We start from the raw sequence: 23,727 nt of genomic DNA, 5'->3' as shown, positions 1-23,727 counted from the left end.
AGGATTAGTTTGTGTTCTGTACATGTTATGTCCTGTAGGATTAGTTTGTGTTCTGTACGTGTTATGTCCTGTAGGATTAGTTTGTGTTCTGTACGTGTTATGTCCTGTAGGATTAGTTTGTGTTCTGTACGTGTTATGTCCTGTAGGATTAGTTTGTGTTCTGTATGAGTCAGGTTCTGTAACATTAGTTTGTGTTCTGTGCGTGTCAGGTTCTGTAACATTAGTTTGTGTTCTGTACATGTTATGTCCTGTAGCATTAGTTTGTGTTCTGTATGAGTCAGGTCCTGTAGGATTAGTTTGTGTTCTGTACATGTTATGTCCTGTAGGATTAGTTTGTGTTCTGTATGAGTCAGGTCCTGTAGGATTAGTTTGTGTTCTGTACATGTTATGTCCTGTAAGATTAGTTTGTGTTCTGTACGTGTTATGTTCTGTAACATTAGTTTGTGTTCTGTACGTGTTATGTCCTGTAGGATTAGTTTGTGTTCTGTACGTGTTATGTCCTGTAGGATTAGTTTGTGTTCTGTACATGTTATGTCCTGTAGGATTAGTTTGTGTTCTGTACGTGTTATGTCCTGTAGGATTAGTTTGTGTTCTGTATGAGTCAGGTCCTGTAGGATTAGTTTGTGTTCTGTATGTGTTATGTCCTGTAGGAGTAGTTTGTGTTCTGTACATGTTATGTCCTGTAGGATTAGTTTGTGTTCTGTACGTGTTATGTCCTGTGAGATTAGTTTGTGTTCTGTATGAGTCAGGTCCTGTAAGATTAGCTTGTGTTCTGTATGAGTCAGGTCCTGTAAGATTAGCTTGTGTTCTGTATGAGTCAGGTTCTGTAAGATTAGCTTGTGTTCTGTATGAGTCAGGTTCTGTAAGATTAGCTTGTGTTCTGTATGAGTCAGGTCCTGTAAGATTAGCTTGTGTTCTGTATGAGTCAGGTTCTGTAAGATCAGCTTGTGTTCTGTATGAGTCAGGTTCTGTAAGATTAGATTGTGTTCTCTATGTGTTATGTCCTGTAGGATTAGTTTGTGTTCTGTACGTGTTATGTCCTGTAGGATTAGTTTGTGTTCTGTATGAGTCAGGTTCTGTAAGATTAGTTTGTGTTCTGTACGTGTTATGTCCTGTAGGATTAGTTTGTGTTCTGTATGACTCAGGTTCTGTAAGATTTGTTTGTGTTCTGTGTGTGTGTCAGGTTCTGTAAAATTAGTTTGTGTTCTGTATGAGTCAGGTTCTGTAAGATTAGTTTGTGTTCTGTATGAGTCAGGTTCTGTAAGATTAGTTTGTGTTCTGTATGAGTCAGGTTCTGTAAGATTAGTTTGTGTTCTGTGTGTGTTATGTTCTGTAAGATTAGTTTGTGTTCTGTACATGTTATGTCCTGTAGGATTAGTTTGTGTTCTGTATGAGTCAGGTTCTGTAAGATTAGTTTGTGTTCTGTATGAGTCAGGTTCTGTAAGATTAGTTTGTGATCTGTGTGTGTCAGGTTCTGTAAGATTAGTTTGTGTTCTGTATGAGTCAGGTTCCGTAAGATTAGTTTGTGTTCTGTGCGTGTCAGGTTCTGTAAGATTAGTTTGTGTTCTGTATGAGTCAGGTTCTGTAAGATTAGTTTGTGTTCTGTATGAGTCAGGTTCTGTAAGATTAGTTTGTGTTCTGTACATGTTATGTCCTGTAAGATTAGTTTGTGTTCTGTACGTGTTATGTCCTGTAAGATTAGTTTGTGTTCTGTACATGTTATGTCCTGTAGGATTAGTTTGTGTTCTGTATGAGTCAGGTTCTGTAAGATTAGTTTGTGTTCTGTACGTGTTATGTCCTGTAGGATTAGTTTGTGTTCTGTATGAGTCAGGTTCTGTAAGATTAGTTTGTGTTCTGTGTGTGTCAGGTTCTGTAAGATTAGTTTGTGTTCTGTATGAGTCAGGTTCTGTAAGATTAGTTTGTGTTCTGTATGAGTCAGGTTCTGTAAGATTAGTTTGTGTTCTGTATGTGTTATGTCCTGTAGGATTAGTTTGTGTTCTGTATGAGTCAGGTTCTGTAAGATTAGTTTGTGTTCTGTGTGTGTTATGTTCTGTAAGATTAGTTTGTGTTCTGTACATGTTATGTCCTGTAGGATTAGTTTGTGTTCTGTATGAGTCAGTTTCTGTAAGATTAGTTTGTGTTCTGTATGAGTCAGGTTCTGTAAGATTTGTTTGTGATCTGTGTGTGTCAGGTTCTGTAAGATTAGTTTGTGTTCTGTATGAGTCAGGTTCCGTAAGATTAGTTTGTGTTCTGTGCGTGTCAGGTTCTGTAAGATTAGTTTGTGTTCTGTATGAGTCAGGTTCTGTAAGATTAGTTTGTGTTCTGTATGAGTCAGGTTCTGTAAGATTAGTTTGTGTTTTGTACATGTTATGTCCTGTAAGATTAGTTTGTGTTCTGTACGTGTTATGTCCTGTAAGATTAGTTTGTGTTCTGTACATGTTATGTCCTGTAGGATTAGTTTGTGTTCTGTATGAGTCAGGTTCTGTAAGATTAGTTTGTGTTCTGTATGAGTCAGGTTCTGTAAGATTAGTTTGTGTTCTGTGTGTGTCAGGTTCTGTAAGATTAGTTTGTGTTCTGTACATGTTATGTCCTGTAAGATTAGTTTGTGTTCTGTACGTGTTATGTTCTGTAACATTAGTTTGTGTTCTGTACATGTTATGTCCTGTAGGATTAGTTTGTGTTCTGTATGAGTCAGGTCCTGTAGGATTAGTTTGTGTTCTGTACGTGTTATGTCCTGTAGGATTAGTTTGTGTTCTGTACGTGTTATGTCCTGTAGGATTAGTTTGTGTTCTGTACGTGTTATGTCCTGTAGGATTAGTTTGTGTTCTGTACGTGTTATGTCCTGTAGGATTAGTTTGTGTTCTGTACGTGTTATGTCCTGTAGGATTAGTTTGTGTTCTGTATGAGTCAGGTTCTGTAACATTAGTTTGTGTTCTGTGCGTGTCAGGTTCTGTAACATTAGTTTGTGTTCTGTACATGTTATGTCCTGTAGCATTAGTTTGTGTTCTTTATGAGTCAGGTCCTGTAGGATTAGTTTGTGTTCTGTACATGTTATGTCCTGTAGGATTAGTTTGTGTTCTGTATGAGTCAGGTCCTGTAGGATTAGTTTGTGTTCTGTACATGTTATGTCCTGTAAGATTAGTTTGTGTTCTGTACGTGTTATGTCCTGTAGGATTAGTTTGTGTTCTGTATGAGTCAGGTTCTGTATGAGTCAGGTTCTGTAAGATTAGTTTGTGTTCTGTACGTGTTATGTCCTGTAGGATTAGTTTGTGTTCTGTATGAGTCAGGTTCTGTAAGATTAGTTTGTGTTCTGTGTGTGTCAGGTTCTGTAAGATTAGTATGTGTTCTGTATGAGTCAGGTTCTGTAAGATTAGTTTGTGTTCTGTATGAGTCAGGTTCTGTAGGATTAGTTTGTGTTCTGTACGTGTTATGTCCTGTAGGATTAGTTTGTGTTCTGTATGAGTCAGGTTCTGTAACATTAGTTTGTGTTCTGTGCGTGTCAGGTTCTGTAACATTAGTTTGTGTTCTGTACATGTTATGTCCTGTAGGATTAGTTTGTGTTCTGTATGAGTCAGGTTCTGTAAGATTAGTTTGTGTTCTGTGTGTGTCAGGTTCTGTAAGATTAGTTTGTGTTCTGTATGAGTCAGGTTCTGTAAGATTAGTTTGTGTTCTGTATGAGTCAGGTTCTGTAAGATTAGTTTGTGTTCTGTATGTGTTATGTCCTGTAGGATTAGTTTGTGTTCTGTATGAGTCAGGTTCTGTAAGATTAGTTTGTGTTCTGTGTGTGTTATGTTCTGTAAGATTAGTTTGTGTTCTGTACATGTTATGTCCTGTAGGATTAGTTTGTGTTCTGTATGAGTCAGTTTCTGTAAGATTAGTTTGTGTTCTGTATGAGTCAGGTTCTGTAAGATTAGTTTGTGATCTGTGTGTGTCAGGTTCTGTAAGATTAGTTTGTGTTCTGTATGAGTCAGGTCCTGTAAGATTAGTTTGTGTTCTGTGCGTGTCAGGTTCTGTAAGATTAGTTTGTGTTCTGTATGAGTCAGGTTCTGTAAGATTAGTTTGTGTTCTGTATGAGTCAGGTTCTGTAAGATTAGTTTGTGTTTTGAACATGTTATGTCCTGTAAGATTAGTTTGTGTTCTGTACGTGTTATGTCCTGTAAGATTAGTTTGTGTTCTGTACATGTTATGTCCTGTAGGATTAGTTTGTGTTCTGTATGAGTCAGGTTCTGTAAGATTAGTTTGTGTTCTGTATGAGTCAGGTTCTGTAAGATTAGTTTGTGTTCTGTGTGTGTCAGGTTCTGTAAGATTAGTTTGTGTTCTGTACATGTTATGTCCTGTAAGATTAGTTTGTGTTCTGTACGTGTTATGTTCTGTAACATTAGTTTGTGTTCTGTACATGTTATGTCCTGTAGGATTAGTTTGTGTTCTGTATGAGTCAGGTCCTGTAGGATTAGTTTGTGTTCTGTACGTGTTATGTCCTGTAGGATTAGTTTGTGTTCTGTATGAGTCAGGTTCTGTAACATTAGTTTGTGTTCTGTGCGTGTCAGGTTCTGTAACATTAGTTTGTGTTCTGTACATGTTATGTCCTGTAGCATTAGTTTGTGTTCTGTATGAGTCAGGTCCTGTAGGATTAGTTTGTGTTCTGTACATGTTATGTCCTGTAGGATTAGTTTGTGTTCTGTACGTGTTATGTCCTGTAGGATTAGTTTGTGTTCTGTATGAGTCAGGTCCTGTAGGATTAGTTTGTGTTCTGTATGTGTTATGTCCTGTAGGAGTAGTTTGTGTTCTGTACATGTTATGTCCTGTAGGATTAGTTTGTGTTCTGTACGTGTTATGTCCTGTGAGATTAGTTTGTGTTCTGTATGAGTCAGGTCCTGTAAGATTAGCTTGTGTTCTGTATGAGTCAGGTCCTGTAAGATTAGCTTGTGTTCTGTATGAGTCAGGTTCTGTAAGATTAGCTTGTGTTCTGTATGAGTCAGGTCCTGTAAGATTAGCTTGTGTTCTGTATGAGTCAGGTTCTGTAAGATCAGCTTGTGTTCTGTATGAGTCAGGTTCTGTAAGATTAGATTGTGTTCTGTATGTGTTATGTCCTGTAGGATTAGTTTGTGTTCTGTACGTGTTATGTCCTGTACGATTAGTTTGTGTTCTGTATGAGTCAGGTTCTGTAAGATTAGTTTGTGTTCTGTACATGTTATGTCCTGTAGGATTAGTTTGTGTTCTGTATGACTCAGGTTCTGTAAGATTAGTTTGTGTTCTGTGTGTGTCAGGTTCTGTAAGATTAGTTTGTGTTCTGTATGAGTCAGGTTCTGTAAGATTAGTTTGTGTTCTGTATGAGTCAGGTTCTGTAAGATTAGTTTGTGTTCTGTATGAGTCAGGTTCTGTAAGATTAGTTTGTGTTCTGTGTGTGTTATGTTCTGTAAGATTAGTTTGTGTTCTGTACATGTTATGTCCTGTAGGATTAGTTTGTGTTCTGTATGAGTCAGGTTCTGTAAGATTAGTTTGTGTTCTGTATGAGTCAGGTTCTGTAAGATTAGTTTGTGATCTGTGTGTGTCAGGTTCTGTAAGATTAGTTTGTGTTCTGTATGAGTCAGGTTCCGTAAGATTAGTTTGTGTTCTGTGCGTGTCAGGTTCTGTAAGATTAGTTTGTGTTCTGTATGAGTCAGGTTCTGTAAGATTAGTTTGTGTTCTGTATGAGTCAGGTTCTGTAAGATTAGTTTGTGTTCTGTACATGTTATGTCCTGTAAGATTAATTTGTGTTCTGTACGTGTTATGTCCTGTAAGATTAGTTTGTGTTCTGTACATGTTATGTCCTGTAGGATTAGTTTGTGTTCTGTATGAGTCAGGTTCTGTAAGATTAGTTTGTGTTCTGTACGTGTTATGTCCTGTAAGATTAGTTTGTGTTCTGTGTGTGTCAGGTTCTGTAAGATTAGTTTGTGTTCTGTACATGTTATGTCCTGTAGGATTAGTTTGTGTTCTGTATGAGTCAGGTCCTGTAGGATTAGTTTGTGTTCTGTACGTGTTATGTCCTGTAGGATTAGTTTGTGTTCTGTATGCATGTTATGTCCTGTAGGATTAGTTTGTGTTCTGTACCTGTTATGTCCTGTAGGATTAGTTTGTGTTCTGTACGTGTTATGTCCTGTAGGATTAGTTTGTGTTCTGTACGTGTTATGTCCTGTAGGATTAGTTTGTGTTCTGTACGTGTTATGTCCTGTAGGATTAGTTTGTGTTCTGTATGAGTCAGGTTCTGTAACATTAGTTTGTGTTCTGTGCGTGTCAGGTTCTGTAACATTAGTTTGTGTTCTGTACATGTTATGTCCTGTAGCATTAGTTTGTGTTCTGTATGAGTCAGGTCCTGTAGGATTAGTTTGTGTTCTGTACATGTTATGTCCTGTAGGATTAGTTTGTGTTCTGTATGAGTCAGGTCCTGTAGGATTAGTTTGTGTTCTGTACATGTTATGTCCTGTAAGATTAGTTTGTGTTCTGTACGTGTTATGTTCTGTAACATTAGTTTGTGTTCTGTACGTGTTATGTCCTGTAGGATTAGTTTGTGTTCTGTACGTGTTATGTCCTGTAGGATTAGTTTGTGTTCTGTACATGTTATGTCCTGTAGGATTAGTTTGTGTTCTGTACGTGTTATGTCCTGTAGGATTAGTTTGTGTTCTGTATGAGTCAGGTTCTGTAAGATTAGTTTGTGTTCTGTATGAGTCAGGTTCTGTAAGATTAGTTTGTGTTCTGTACATGTTATGTCCTGTAAGATTAGTTTGTGTTCTGTACGTGTTATGTCCTGTAAGATTAGTTTGTGTTCTGTACATGTTATGTCCTGTAGGATTAGTTTGTGTTCTGTATGAGTCAGGTTCTGTAAGATTAGTTTGTGTTCTGTACGTGTTATGTCCTGTAGGATTAGTTTGTGTTCTGTATGAGTCAGGTTCTGTAAGATTAGTTTGTGTTCTGTGTGTGTCAGGTTCTGTAAGATTAGTTTGTGTTCTGTACATGTTATGTCCTGTAAGATTAGTTTGTGTTCTGTAATTGTTATGTTCTGTAACATTAGTTTGTGTTCTGTACATGTTATGTCCTGTAGGATTAGTTTGTGTTCTGTATGAGTCAGGTCCTGTAGGATTAGTTTGTGTTCTGTATTGTTATGTCCTGTAGGATTAGTTTGTGTTCTGTATGCGTGTTATGTCCTGTAGGATTAGTTTGTGTTCTGTACCTGTTATGTCCTGTAGGATTAGTTTGTGTTCTGTACGTGTTATGTCCTGTAGGATTAGTTTGTGTTCTGTACGTGTTATGTCCTGTAGGATTAGTTTGTGTTCTGTACGTGTTATGTCCTGTAGGATTAGTTTGTGTTCTGTATGAGTCAGGTTCTGTAACATTAGTTTGTGTTCTGTGCGTGTCAGGTTCTGTAACATTAGTTTGTGTTCTGTACATGTTATGTCCTGTAGCATTAGTTTGTGTTCTGTATGAGTCAGGTCCTGTAGGATTAGTTTGTGTTCTGTACATGTTATGTCCTGTAGGATTAGTTTGTGTTCTGTACGTGTTATGTCCTGTAGGATTAGTTTGTGTTCTGTACGTGTTATGTCCTGTAGGATTAGTTTGTGTTCTGTATGAGTCAGGTCCTGTAGGATTAGTTTGTGTTCTGTACATGTTATGTCCTGTAGGATTAGTTTGTGTTCTGTATGAGTCAGGTCCTGTAGGATTAGTTTGTGTTCTGTATGAGTCAGGTCCTGTAGGATTAGTTTGTGTTCTGTATGAGTCAGGTCCTGTAGGATTAGTTTGTGTTCTGTATGAGTCAGGTTCTGTAAGATTAGTTTGTGTTCTGTATGAGTCAGGTTCTGTAAGATTAGTTTGTGTTCTGTATGAGTCAGGTCCTGTAGGATTAGTTTGTGTTCTGTATGAGTCAAGTTCTGTAAGATTAGTTTGTGTTCTGTATGAGTCAGGTTCTGTAAGATTAGTTTGTGTTCTGTACGTGTTATGTCCTGTACGATTAGTTTGTGTTCTGTACATGTCAGGTCCTCTGAGATTATTGTGTGTTCTATGTGTGTCATGCCCTGTAACATTGATACATGTTTTTATAAGTGTTAGACTCTTTAACATAGAAGTTGTTTGAATTTTTTTGATGCAGTTCACTGAAGAAATGTAATGTTTTGTGAATGTAAATTTTTTCATGTACAATGTGTGTGATTCTATCAATATTTGTTTTCCTTTTTCCCAGTTGTTACAGTTATATAAAAATAAAGATCCAGATTAACCTTTTCTCAATTGTTACAGTTATATAAAAATAAAGACCTAGATTAACCTTTTCTTAATTGTTACAGTTATATAAAAATAAAGACCTAGATTAACCTTTTCTCAATTGTTACAGTTATATAAAAATAAAGACCTAGATTAACCTTTTCTCAATTGTTTCAGTTATATAAAAATAAAGACCCAGTTTAACCTTTTCTTAATTGTTACAGTTATATAAAAATAAAGACCTAGATTAACCTTTTCTCAATTGTTTCAGTTATATAAAAATAAAGACCCAGTTTAACCTTTTCTTAATTGTTACAGTTATATAAAAATAAAGACCTAGATTAACCTTTTCTCAATTGTTAGTTATATAAAAATAAAGACCTAGTTTAACCTTTTCTTAATTGTTACACTTATATAAAAATAAAGACCTAGTTTAACCTTTTCTTAATTGTTACAGTTATATAAAAATAAAGACCAAGTTTAACCTTTTCTCAATTGTTACAGTTATATAAAAATAAAGACCAAGTTTAACCTTTTCTTAATTGTTACAGTTATATAAAAATAAAGACCTAGTTTAACCTTTTCTTAATTGTTACAGTTATATAAAAATAAAGACCTAGTTTAATCTTTTCTTAATTGTTACAGTGGCTTATGGCTTTTCATTTGGTAATTTCTTTCAAATGTTGTTTCACTGACTTTAGTGTATGATAAACTGAAGCAGGCTGTATTTTATTGTTGATATTCAAATGGATCACATATGATACTTTCTAGATCTCTACTGGTCTTTATGGTTATTTTTTATGTAATGTGGACTCAAACATTTCATATCTCATATTTACAAATGTACATGACAGATTTTTTAACCACTTATAAAGCCATATTTGGAAAGTAACTTTCATAAGCCATACACTTGAATACTCATGATAGTGAAGTGGGTTTTTATTTCAAATTGTTCTTATTCAGTAAAAGTTAACCCTCATCAGTACACCTTGGGTCCATATTGTCACTTTATCATTCTCTGACACAACATTAGTTAAACTTTCAATATTTTACAATTGAATACTTTTTGTGAATAAACTGTTTCATGGGGTCCATGAGGACCCAAAGTAATATACAGATTTGTAACTCTGGTGAAGACACAGTGAGTCCATAGAGGCTATCCATTGTGATAAACAGTGATTATGTATTTATATGTCTCCTGAAGTGAAGTAATGTTCACAACCTACTTTAGAGACATCTCCAGAATCTCTGTGCAATGCAGAAGGGCATTTTATCTGCCTTTGTAGATCCAGGGTTGCTTCACACAAGACAGCATGCAGGCCAAGGTGTTCCGGAAACAAAAAAATGATGTTATCTTTGTCCAAGAATCATGGACAGAAAAGTCTGTCATACCTGTACAGCATGTGGAGACCATGTCTGTGCTGATCACTCCACACCCAGTGTACGGTGTGATGACTGTTTGTAAAATGACTGGTAAAAGATAAGGGAAACACTTCATGTTCACTCAGAATAAGGTTTGCTTACTTGGTGTCCAAAATGTGTCATTAGTTTAGCTCTGAAACAAAGTTCAACCACCTTGGGTCTTTTCGGAACCCAAGCACGTTTTCGTACAATTTGGTGTTTTTTGTTACGAACTTGAGAACTCTGTTTCTTCATTCAGTATTTTATTAGTTTTAATCATGAGATGTCAGTTAGGGGAGAAGTGGCTGTATGTTATTGAGATATATGTCAATGATGACAATGTTTTGTCTAAATAAGAGAAAATGGATATAAGTGAGTTTCATATTTTGTAATAATAAATCACATATGATGTACTTGTAGAGCTCAGTCTTTCTTACAGTTTATCTGCACAATACTATGAAAAGCCAGTATTTTAACTTTTAAATATCTAAATTACAGCTTCAACATCATCATCATTAAATATATACAGAGTCCATATGGACCCCAGGTGTACTGAAAGGTGGGTATTTTAATGTGTACTGATGAAGTTTAAATCTTCGGGTTGGTTTGTTCCACTGTTTTCATGTATAAGTTTTAATTTCAATAACTCATTAAATTATTTCAAACTTAACTTTTCACATTAATTTTAGTTTTTTTTTTGTTCCATTACTTTTGAAACTAGTATGAACCAGGATGTTTGTGTCACAGATGTCTATATTGGTGTTAATGGTGAATATATAGATAATATGAGTTAGTATTAGTGTTAGTGATTACCGTGTTGGTGTTATAGATGTTTGTATTGGTGTTAATAATTACCGTGTTGGTGTTATAGATGTTTGTATTGGTGTTAATGATTACCATGTTGGTGTTATAGACGTTTATAGTAGTGTTAATGATTACTATGTTGGTGTTATAGATGTTTGTAGTAGTGTTAATGATTATCATGTTGGTGTTATAGATGTTTGTAGTAGTGTTAATGATTATCATGTTGGTGTTATAGATGTTTGTATTGGTGTTAATGATTACTGTGTTGGTGTTATAAAGTGTCTGTGTTGATGTGAAATATTTCCATACTGGTGTTATAGATGACAATATTAATTTTTGCTAATCTTTATATTTTTTGTTCTGAAAGGGAATTCACTTAGTCTTTATATCCAGAAACAACTGAGTAAGTTAGATCTTTGGACACAGCCATTTGTAGAAGTTGTAGAGCACATTCAGTCTGGTATTGACATCTGTGATACCTGGCAGGATATATGTCAAAAACTCACCACTCTTTTCTGGCCTAATTTTTCTCCTCATCCATGGAATGGGGGACCTTTTATTCCCACCTACCTTGTGAGGTTTGGAGAAAGATTGCAAGAGGTTGGTAAACAGTTCATGTGGACTTTATATAATAACATACTGTATTTTTATGGAGTTACAACGTGTGACATGTTTGAAAACTATACATAAATAAGTGTTGTGTGTAGATAGTTTTTTTTTAATGTACAAGTGGTGGATGTTGTCAATCTACAGTACACTTGTTGAAATCTTAAGACTAAATCTGAAATATTTTGAAATGTTTTTTACTTTGACTTTTGCATATATTTTATGTGATTATAAAAAAGTGTTGTTGTTTTTCTGACACGGATATTTAACATTTTTCAGATTCTGACCCTGAGAAAGGTTCACAGTCAGCTGTCAAAGCTTCTAAGCATTGACGAGCAACAAGAGTTGAATATGGAAAATGCCTTCAAAGGTTTTCAGCAGGTTAACCCCCTTCAATACAATCCATACACTGACATTCTTTGGAAGACGGTTGTTGCACAGCATGAACGAGAACTGGGAACAGCTGAACACAGAGTTGCTGAAAAACTTAGGTCTCATCTTCAGACCATACAGAACAATGCACTTCAGGTTGTTAAAATTATCTTTGGTCTATAAGGAACAGTTGTAGCAGTGATTTAATTATGTGTACAATATGTCTGGAACCAATTGTTGTAGTAGCTATTTATTTACATGTGCTCCAATAATATGGAAGAATTGCATTAATGATGTAATTACATTCACATTATAAACTTGGATCTAACAATTACAATGATTACATATGCATTAGAAGGCTACATGTAACAGATGTAATATTGGTGTACTTACACATGCAATAGAAGGCTACATGTAACAGATGTAATATTGGTGTACTTACACATGCAATAGAAGGCTACATGTAACAGATGTAATATTGGTGTATTTACACATGCAATAGAAGGCTACATGTAACAGGTGTAATATTGGTGTACTTACACATGCAATAGAAGTCTATGAGTAGTAATTGTAGCTTTGATATGCTTAACCGTTCATTTTGTATACAGGAAAAATAGTAAAATGTAAAAAAGACTTCTGCTACTTGTTTGTAAATCAAGAGATTAATAACATTTGGTGAATTACTTTATGTAAAGCTTATACTGTTGTTAATATATCATAGGCAGTTTATTTATAGAAAGACTATTTTTAGTGGTTTATAAGATTTCTGATGTTGGTAACTTACATAAGGCATGAGAACAAAACATACATTTTGTGTATTTCAGCTTATGCAGGAATTCAAAAGATATGAAGAGCTTGTGAAACGTTCCAGTATAAGAAATGAGCTCACCCCTGAAAGGTAATTATGTTGAAGTACATGAAATGAGCTGGCCCTGAAAGGTAACTATCTCTAAGTACATGAAAATGAGCTCAACCCTGAAAGATAATTATGTATAAGTGCATGAAATGAACTGACCCTTAAAGGTAACTGACCAGTACATCCAGCTGTAATTCTTGTGTAACAATACACAGTTCATATTAAGGTGATTACAGACTTGAATTAGCTGACCGATACATCCAGCTGTTATTCTTATGTATAACAATTTTCTTTTGTGTACAATGAACTCTCAACTGGAATTGTAAATGTTCCTAATGATGATTGAAGTTATTAATTATGCATAAAACTGTTTGCATTCTTACTTTAACCAAGTATTTGCTAATTTACTATAGAAACAAATGAATGAAGTATGTTATTAACTCAATTGTGAAAAATTTTTGGAAGCAGAAATGGAACCAAACAAACTTGAAGTCTCTTTGTTATCCCTTCTCCAAGAGAAATTCTTTCAATTTATCCATGACTTCATGGGCTTGAGATACTGTATTTGCTTAATAAGTGAATATGTTATTATGTTATTGAGATTAGAAGAACTTTAAACATACTGTGGTTGTGGCAAATACTGAGTTCCAGAGTGGTGTAATTTAGACCAATTAAATACCATTTAATTCAGAACATTTTCAATCATAGTAATATAAACCATTAATTATGTATTTGTGGACAGATCAGGTTTTGTTATTTTATAATGAATACTGAGATTCATTGTGTTTTTCTTCTAGTATTGATTCTTTGTTGTGGTAAGTTTTCTAATGTATATCAAATGTTTTTTTGTATTGCTGTGTAGGATGCTGTGAATTCCATTGTCTTTTATTGCTGGTATTTAACATACTTAATACACTTTGTGTGTTACTTCATTAAGTTATTGAGTTTGTTATCAATGTTTCTTTATGTTGTATTAGGGAAATTCTTCTTGGTCAACTTTCAGAATATGTTAAAACTGTGAGAAAAGAATTTTCTGTGTATACGGGAGAAGGAAACCCACTGAGGCTGGCCAATATGCCAGAGATTATTAGTAATATTCTGTGGGTTCGACAGTTGGAAGCTAAGGTGTGCTTTTTATTTTTATCAAACAATTATATTCATCAAAATGTTTTCATAAATGTTCAGTAATATTTGAAAACTCTTTAGGTCTTTGTTTATGTACAACTTAGGACTTTTTAAATTTTTATATATGATGCTCAGACTAATTGACTTTGTCCTTGTCTCAAGTTTGATATGTTTAATACTGGAAGATATTTCTGACTTCAGGTATTTATCTATGATTCCTAATCATTGGGTGTACAATGTTTCTTTCATAAGTTTTATTTGAACCCTATCACCCTTGGTATCCTTTGCTGCACATGACATGAAGCTTCAGTGTCTTATAATAAAAGGTTTATTAAACTACCTTCTGTTTATATTACACTAATTAGAATAGGATAAAATCTTAGCTAATAATCCATATTATAGTAGTATGTAAGAATAGGATAAAAACTTACCTTGTAGAACTTTTGCTGAAAAAAGTTTGAAATATATTTAGGAGGTCTTAGGGACTACACAAAGGAATTTGAGATAAGGAAAAGTATTTTTAATTTTAACATGAAAATTACTTTGCATAAGAATTATTCAAAACAAATGCTCAGTATCTTCAAAACAGATCTTATTAGTTTATTAAAAATACATCACTACATGTTAGAGACTTGTAATATTAAGTGAAATAATGCTGAATGTTGTGGTGATATGAACACTATCTTGGAAGTATTAAATCTATAAAGACTAAATGAAGACAAAAAAGTCACACAGTCTGTCATATAGACTGAGTTCATGTTGGGAGAGGTAACTGAATTCTGATGTGAGTTTACTTATTCATAAACAGATCATGTGTTATTACACATGTAGAATGTATCTAGTTATTATTAAACAGTTTGATAATAGTAATATCACATATCATTGTATAAATAATAAGATACAGTTCTAAAACCAGAAACTCTACCTTCAAGTGATAGATATACTAAACAGGTATTTTCTAGTTATTACAAAGTCCTATTTAGAGAGTAAGGTTGTACACTATATCGGTGGTGTTCATATTATTTTTTTACAGTATGGTGATACACTGGTAGTTTAGTATTTCATACTAACATTCTGATGTAGTGTAGTTACCGTAAAATTATTACTTGGTGATCAGTGATGACGAGAAAACCCACTTGTAGAGAAAAATATATATGTAATTGCAATCAAGTACCATTTCTTCACCTCAAAATTACAAGAACCGATACACAATTTAAAACAGAAATCCACCGAAAAATCACCCATACTGGACTATACATTCCTTGGAACTCAACACATGAAACGAAATAAAAACTCAACATACTAAGAAACCAAATAACACAGCCATAAAACTATGCTCACCAGATAAAATTAACGATGAATTAGACAAAATAAAACAATACTTCATCAACATCATTAAGTTTCCTCCATAAACCGTAGAAAGCATTATACGCACACACCTAGACAGAAAGCAAAATCAACCAACAAAAGTAAATATATCTCACGAATCAAAAAATCATGAAACCATATACTGCTGCATACCATATATTCCCGACATCAGCAGACAAATAACCAACATTTGGCAAAAACTAGTAACAAAATATGACATTCCAGTTAATACCAAATTTATCCAAAAACCAGAGCACATAACTGAGGTCTATACTATGTAAAAACTACACTGACAAACACCACACCAACATTATTTATAAAATACAATGTGATAACTGCCACGACTTCTATATTAGAGAAACAAGTAGAAAAATGGAAACCATTTTCAAAGAACACAAAAAGTCACCTTTACATGTTTTCAAATGCTGCAAATCAAATAAACACAACATAACCATAGAAAACACCAAATACTAAATAAAGAAACAAACATAAACAAACGCAAAATTAAAGAAGCCTTACTTATACAACAACTCAAGCCCAAAATAAACCAATACAAAGGAACACCTTTATACCTATATTAATATATAATCAAACATCTAAGCACGCCCTCTACATTCCTACACTCAATTACACAACCCCCTTCAAACATGTGGTCAGCTTCCGGTCAGTTACCTCTTTCTTTCTTTGTGAACCTGACGATGACCGAAGAAGTTCGAAATGTTGTTCGCTCCTCTACATAGAATTTTCTCAACCCAAACCAGCCGTTTTTACGTATATAAAATTATTATTTGTTTACAGTGAGGTGATACACGGGAAGGTGGATATTAACGTGTTGATGTTGTGTAGTCACCATAAAATAATTGTTTACAGTGAGGTGATACACTGGAAGGTGGATATTAACATAGTGATGTTGTGTAGTTACCATAAAATTATTATTTGTTTACAGTTAGGAGATACGCTTGAATGTGGATATTAACATGTTGATATTGTGAAGTTACCATAAAATAATTGTTTGTTTATAGTGAGGTGGATATTAACATGCAAATGTGTGTTTTGTTTGTTTATAAGGATTGTATACCTTTTGTTTTTTAAGAAAGAGAAGAAGATGTTTAGACTTGAATTTTTATTAAATTTCAATAGCTGGATCTCTATTTTATTTTTAACACTACTTCAGCCCATCTGGGTTATGGAAGGGTTAAGTACAGTGCATTATACCTTATAGTTACATCTTGTAAACCATCATAATGGAAGCCTAGTGTAATTCTTATTTGTCCTATTTCAGGTTACTGTTGTGATGTAAATTTTTACAAAACCAGTATAGACTTAGTATATAACTGAGTGAGAAGTTGTGAATCGAGTAACAGACTGACTTTGACATTTATTTTTATTATCTTAAACAACTTATTCACAGAATAATTGGAAAAATACATTAGTTGCATAAGATGTTGTCTAAACCTTGTATAAGTATAGGTTCTTAAAAGACAAACTAAAAGTGCCATGTGCATAAGTTTGTCTTTTGTTCTCAAACATTATTGTTGTTATGTTTTTATACTTTCGTTAAGTAAACCCCCAACTTTAAGTTCAGTTATGATGAGAAAGAGAACACAGCAGATTGTTTTGTAAATATGTATTGAAAAAGAATGTATTTGGGTATGTTAGTGTTGAAGTTGTTTCAAATATATCTTAAAAGATCTTTGGATGTTAAACCAACATGATGTTTAATGTTATTTTTATTGTATTGATAACAACCAAAACACAAAGATATATATATGTAAAAATAGGTGCTTACGTATTACTTAATGTGAAGAAACTTTCATTAGCTTAACAACTACAGCAGAATAAATTGGCAAAAATCCCCTCAATTAAAAGCATTATTTCTATTTTTGTAGTTGATAAGGCTTAAAAGTTCTTTGGTTATTTTGACACACATTTTTGTACAGTTGTTTACTACATGTGAATGTGTATGTTTGAGCATACAAGTGCATGTGTGTTTACTGTTTATATTCCTTAAATACGTTTTAGTATATGGTTTTCTTCTATAGGATATTAAGTCCTGCATGTGTTTATTGTATTTTGAAACATTAATGTTTTCAGCTCTTGCCTTTACCTTTACACATGCATAACAAGTATGGTTTGAAACATTTACATTAAAGGTGAAAGAAGTCGGAAGGATATGCCATATGTTGCTTGGTGATGTGTCTGGTAGCCAAGGGTTAACATCAGAAGTTCAGGTGGCACTGGATGAGTTTCAGGATTACCATAAGGACCAATTTGACAACTGGTGTAGAGAAATCCAGTCAGGAATCAAAGAAAGATCCTTAGGGTAGGATATTTTATCTACGTTGAATTGTCATCACAGTATTTTGTTTTGGAAGCTGAGTTTTGGACTCATATATGTATGTGTGTTTATATATTTGAGTTTCGTCATACTGATTGTAATGACTGGTTTGACGTTAGATGTTATGAGTAATTAAATTTAACAGAAGTAAACTTTGAAAAGAGATATTATTAATTAAATTAATCAGTAAGTAACTTTTTAACAATAATTTCTGGAGTATATTAAATTATTTAATTTTAATAATATTCATTAATAAATTCATAGATATGTTTGAAGATAAAAGGTTTTGTCCTTTAAAAAACTAAATTATTTCAGCATCATATTTGGATTTTCTATGTAATATATGTTTTGTATGTAATATGTGTTTTGACTGTAATATCTGTTTTGTATGTAATGTGTTTCGACTGTAATATCTGTTTTGTATGTAATGTGTTTCGACTGTAATATATGTTTCGTATGTAATATATGTTTCGTATGTAATATGTGTTTTGACTGTAATATATGTTTCGTATGTAGTATATGTTTCGTATGTAATATGTGTTTTGACTGTAATATCTATTTTGTATGTAATGTGTTTCGACTGTAATATATGTTTTGTATGTAATATGTTTCGACTGTAATATATGTTTCGACTGTAATATATGTTTCGACTGTAATATATGTTTCGACTGTAATATATGTTTCGACTGTAATATATGTTTCGTATGTAATATATGTTTCGACTGTAATATATGTTTTGTATGTAATATATGTTTTGTATGTAATATGTTTTGACTATAATATATGTTTTGTATGTAATATGTTTTGACTAATATGTGTTTTGTATGTAATGTGTTGTGATATATGTTTCGACTGTAATATATGTTTCAACTGTAATATATGTTTCGTATGTAATATATGTTTCGACTGTAATATATGTTTTGTATGTAATATGTTTTGACTATAATATATGTTTTGTATGTAATATGTTTTGACTAATATGTGTTTTGTATGTAATATATGTTGTGACTTCGTCCTTCAATTGTTATGCATATAAAGTTCTTTCCTTTTTATAATACATATTGTTTACTTCTATATTTAACATTGGTAGGAATGATGTCTTATAGTTATTTTTGTAAAATATTGATTTTGTTCTAGTCTAGAGACTGATCAGCCTGTACTATCACTTGACAACAATGGTCAACCTCGAGTGAATTACAGCCCTCGTTTGGTATCTTTAATACGAGAAGTAAGACAGTTGAGGGTTCTTGGTTATAACATACCAAACAAAATTCAGGAGTTGGATGAAAAATCTAAAAAATATTATCGCCAAGCAAAAGAATTACAACAAGTAATTATTATCTTTGAGCTATAGTAACTAGTTTGTTATAAATAATATGTTGTATTGTCTGTTAGACTATAGTAACTAGTTTGTTATAAATAAGATGTCGTATTGTCTGTTAGACTATAGTAACTAGTTTGTTATAAATAAGATGTCGTATTGTCTGTTAGACTATAGTAACTAGTTTGTTATAAATAAGATGTTGTATTGTCTGTTAGACTATGGTAACTAGTTTGTTATAAATAAGATGTTGTATTGTCTGTTAGACTATAGTAACTAGTTTGTTATAAATAAGATGTCGTATTGTCTGTTAGACTATAGTAACTAGTTTGTTATAAATAAGATGTCGTATTGTCTGTTAGACTATAGTAACTAGTTTGTTATAAATAAGATGTATTGTCTGTTAGACTATAGTAACTAGTTTGTTATAAATAAGATGTCGTATTGTCTGTTAGACTATAGTAACTAGTTTGTTATAAATAAGATGTCGTATTGTCTGTTAGACTATAGTAACTAGTTTGTTATAAATAAGATGTCGTATTGTCTGTTAGACTATAGTAACTAGTTTGTTATAAATAAGATGTCGTATTGTCTGTTAGACTATAGTAACTAGTTTGTTATAAATAAGATGTCGTATTGTCTGTTAGACTATAGTAACTAGTTTGTTATAAATAAGATGTATTGTCTGTTAGACTATAGTAACTAGTTTGTTATAAATAAGATGTCGTATTGTCTGTTAGACTATAGTAACTAGTTTGTTATAAATAAGATGTTGTATTGTCTGTTAGACTATAGTAACTAGTTTGTTATAAATAAGATGTATTGTCTGTTAGACTATAGTAACTAGTTTGTTATAAATAAGATGTCGTATTGTCTGTTAGACAGTAGTAACTAGTTTGTTATAAATAAGATGTCGTATTGTCTGTTAGACTATAGTAACTAGTTTGTTATAAATAAGATGTCGTATTGTCTGTTAGACTATAGTAACTAGTTTGTTATAAATAAAATGTTGTATTGTCTGTTAGACTATAGTAACTAGTTTGTTATAAATAAGATGTTGTATTGTCTGTTAGACTATAGTAACTAGTTTGTTATAAATAAGATGTTGTATTGTCTGTTAGACTATAGTAACTAGTTTGTTATAAATAAGATGTCGTATTGTCTGTTAGACTATAGTAACTAGTTTGTTATAAATAAAGATGTTGTATTGTCTGTTAGACTATAGTAACTAGTTTGTTATAAATAAGATGTCATGTATTGTCTGTTAGACTATAGTAACTAGTTTGTTATAAATAAGATGTCGTATTGTCTGTTAGACTATAGTAACTAGTTTGTTATAAATAAGATGTCGTATTGTCTGTTAGACTATAGTAACTAGTTTGTTATAAATAAGATGTTGTATTGTCTGTTAGTCTATAGTAACTAGTTTGTTATAAATAAGATGTATTGTCTGTTAGACTATAGTAACTAGTTTGTTATAAATAAGATGTTGTATTGTCTGTTAGACTATAGTAACTAGTTTGTCATAAATAAGATGTCGTATTGTCTGTTAGACTATAGTAACTAGTTTGTTATAAATAAGATGTATTGTCTGTTAGACTATAGTAACTAGTTTGTTATAAATAAGATGTCGTATTGTCTGTTAGTCTATAGTAACTAGTTTGTTATAAATAAGATGTATTGTCTGTTAGACTATAGTAACTAGTTTGTTATAAATAAGATGTCGTATTGTCTGTTAGACTATAGTAACTAGTTTGTCATAAATAAGATGTATTGTCTGTTAGACTATAGTAACTAGTTTGTCATAAATAAGATGTCGTATTGTCTGTTAGTCTATAGTAACTAGTTTGTTATAAATAAGATGTATTGTCTGTTAGACTATAGTAACTAGTTTGTCATAAATAAGATGTCGTATTGTCTGTTAGACTATAGTAACTAGTTTGTCATAAATAAGATGTCGTATTGTCTGTTAGACTATAGTAACTAGTTTGTTATAAATAAGATGTATTGTCTGTTAGACTATAGTAACTAGTTTGTCATAAATAAGATGTCGTATTGTCTGTTAGTCTATAGTAACTAGTTTGTTATAAATAAGATGTATTGTCTGTTAGACTATAGTAACTAGTTTGTTATAAATAAGATGTCGTATTGTCTGTTAGTCTATAGTAACTAGTTTGTTATAAATAAGATGTATTGTCTGTTAGACTATAGTAACTAGTTTGTCATAAATAAGATGTCGTATTGTCTGTTAGTCTATAGTAACTAGTTTGTTATAAATAAGATGTATTGTCTGTTAGACTATAGTAACTAGTTTGTTATAAATAAGATGTCGTATTGTCTGTTAGACTATAGTAACTAGTTTGTCATAAATAAGATGTCGTATTGTCTGTTAGACTATGGTAACTAGTTTGTTATAAATAAGATGTCGTATTGTCTGTTAGACTATGGTAACTAGTTTGTTATAAATAACATGTCGTATTGTCTGTTAGACTATAGTAACTAGTTTGTTTTAAATAAGATGTCGTATTGTCTGTTAGACTATAGTAACTAGTTTGTTATAAATAAGATGTCGTATTGTCTGTTAGACTATGGTAACTAGTTTGTTATAAATAAGATGTCGTATTGTCTGTTAGACTATGGTAACTAGTTTGTTATAAATAAGATGTTGTATTGTCTGTTAGACTATAGTAACTAGTTTGTTATAAATAACATGTCGTATTGTCTGTTAGACTATAGTAACTAGTTTGTTATAAATAAGATGTCGTATTGTCTGTTAGACTATAGTAACTAGTTTGTTATAAATAAGATGTCGTATTGTCTGTTAGACTATAGTAACTAGTTTGTTATAAATAAGATGTCATTATTGTCTGTTAGACTATAGTAACTAGTTTGTTATAAATAAGATGTCGTATTGTCTGTTAGACTATAGTAACTAGTTTGTTATAAATAAGATGTCGTATTGTCTGTTAGACAGTATTCATGATGAAATTTAGTTGAATGTGTGGTAACTATATGTTGTAGAAACACAAGTGATGTTTCAAAAGTCTTCTGCCTTTTGTAGTCAGATTTCTGAAGATGAAAGACACAAGACTTACGTAACGTCCTACTCTATACTTGTGTTTCTACAACTGACAGTTGCCATATGTTCAACTAAATTTTATCACGAGTATAAAAAATTGAAAGGCTGCTGATGTCTTTCCTTATGAGTTGCTTTAAATCATAAATTAAAAAGTATTAACTGATAGAAGGAAAACCATTCTTCTAAATAGTTTAACATTCCAAGGTTTTACATAAAAGAAAATAGAAACTGACATAATGAAAACAATATCAAACACTTAGGTTTCTCTTCTCTCTAAGTTTCCATGACAAAGAGTGAAATCCCATGATAAAAATAATAATTGAGTTTAATTAGATCATCGTAACTGCTTGAATATATAAAGACTATTTTGTTACCCACTTATAGGTAGTAAACTTTTACAAAACAATTGCTGATCACATGATTACCAGTCAGCAACCAATGATGTTGGAGGCAGCTCGTGCATTTACCCGCTTGTCACAGAGAAAATTCTATACCCTGGGATGACGTTGATGCCTTAAAGTCATATATAAGTACTCTACAAGGAGCTGTGGAGCAACTGTCGCGACAGAACAGAATGTTGCGCAAGCAACATTTCAGTGTTTTGGAAAAAGTAAGTTTTTATTTCACTTTCTCATCGGTACAACATTCACTTGGGTGTATATAATTGTTTTAAAAAGCTGTTTTTGGACATCAAACCTTGCATCATAAATATAGACATTAATACTTGATAAAGAAAATGAAAGATTCTTGATATGTTAAATTCTAGTTTTCTAATATTTGGCCCAATAAAGATAGCAATTACCAGTGTTCCAGTGTTAACTCTTTTACTGCTGCACTCGTGGATAACATTGGCCTCATAACCTTGAGAGTTTCCGTACCATAACGTTTAATATTATGAAATTTGGTTGAATGTATGACAACTACCTGTTGTAGAAACACAAGTGTAGGTCATGAGGCTTCAAAAGTCTTCACATTTTGTCTTCAGAAGACATTAATTTTTGTAGATTTCAAACTTGAACTTTGAGAACCCAAAAATTATTAAATTACAATATCTCATTTCTGTTGAGAGCAAAGACTGAGTCAACGTAGTACAACATTTCCAGTAAAACTGTAGCTTTCCCTTTTAAGTCAGTTACAAAAAAACTTTAAGATTTATGTAACATGAAATGTGTTTTTTTATTGGTTATAAGCATGAACTTAAAGGAAATAGGTGTGAACATACAGGATGTTTTCATATGATGATATAAGGGGGGATACTCTGGTAGGTTTTCTAAATATATTGATATTGCAGGAAATGAAAAGAGTGTGAGTTTTTGTTTTATGTTTGAGCTTGTTGGTGTCTGAAGTCTGAGTTTCTAATTTGTTAACCATTACAGAAGTTGTATGGCAGATGTAATGTAATATAAACTGTCCCATAAGACAAAAGGATATATTGTAATGTACAAAAAAAAGATATTTTGCATTTTAATATTTTCTTTGAAGTTATTAAATTAAAACGTATATAACATTAGAAGTTGAATTATAAAGTCCATTTTCATACCAATTTGATTGACATACAATAACAAAATTGTTTAATTAATTTTTAAAATAGTTGTCCAAATGTCTTGACATGCACTCTTTGACACATCTATAATGAGAAGACCAATACATGTATTAAATGTTACCATATACAAGGCTGCATTCGGCATTATGATGGTATCAATACGTGCATCCTATGTAATACATTTATTAAAAGCTACAATATACAAGACTGTTGTGTGCACTACAGTCATATAAATGTGTATCTTAATACATGCAGTAAAAGTTACGATATACTTTTTAAAAAAATACACCAACTCTTAAGTACTTACTGATAAATGTAGTACTTAACAGGTACTGATCTTGATAAATACTGACCTGTTACGCCAACAGCAGAAGTGGAAGGATATTCTGAATGATATTAGGAGCATAATGACTAGACTTCTGGAGCAGGTGGGTATTCTACAGAACCAAAGAAATTATATTTTATTCATTAATTATCATTTTTGATCTTGTGTATGTTAATTATCACTTACTGATCTTGTGTATGTTAATTATCACTTACTGATCTTGTGTATGTTAATTATTACTTACTGATCTTGTGTATGTTAATTATCACTTACTGATCTTGTGTATGTTAATTATCACTTACTGATCTTGTGTATGTTAATTATCACTTACTGATCTTGTGTATGTTAATTATCACTTAC

At 32.3% G+C, this 23,727-nt stretch overlaps 1 protein-coding gene across 1 annotated transcript in view; it reads left to right on the top strand.

Moving 5' to 3' along the window:
• The window catches only part of LOC143230147 (cytoplasmic dynein 2 heavy chain 1-like), a 291,177-nt gene that overhangs the window by 18,038 nt on the left and 249,412 nt on the right, over positions 1 to 23,727 (top strand). Inside the window, 9 exon segments of the mRNA XM_076463222.1 lie at positions 10,802 to 11,034; positions 11,320 to 11,568; positions 12,237 to 12,310; positions 13,246 to 13,393; positions 16,915 to 17,084; positions 18,237 to 18,429; positions 21,884 to 21,978; positions 21,980 to 22,109; positions 23,372 to 23,470. Of these exon segments, the coding sequence (XP_076319337.1) occupies positions 10,802 to 11,034; positions 11,320 to 11,568; positions 12,237 to 12,310; positions 13,246 to 13,393; positions 16,915 to 17,084; positions 18,237 to 18,429; positions 21,884 to 21,978; positions 21,980 to 22,109; positions 23,372 to 23,470 (1,391 nt within the window).

Source organism: Tachypleus tridentatus, chromosome 10, assembly GCF_004210375.1.
Source record: "Tachypleus tridentatus isolate NWPU-2018 chromosome 10, ASM421037v1, whole genome shotgun sequence".
NCBI classification, from domain to species: Eukaryota; Metazoa; Arthropoda; class Merostomata; order Xiphosura; family Limulidae; genus Tachypleus; species Tachypleus tridentatus.
The sequence above is the reverse complement of the archived record's forward strand: the minus strand, read 5'-3'. Positions and strand labels throughout refer to the sequence as shown.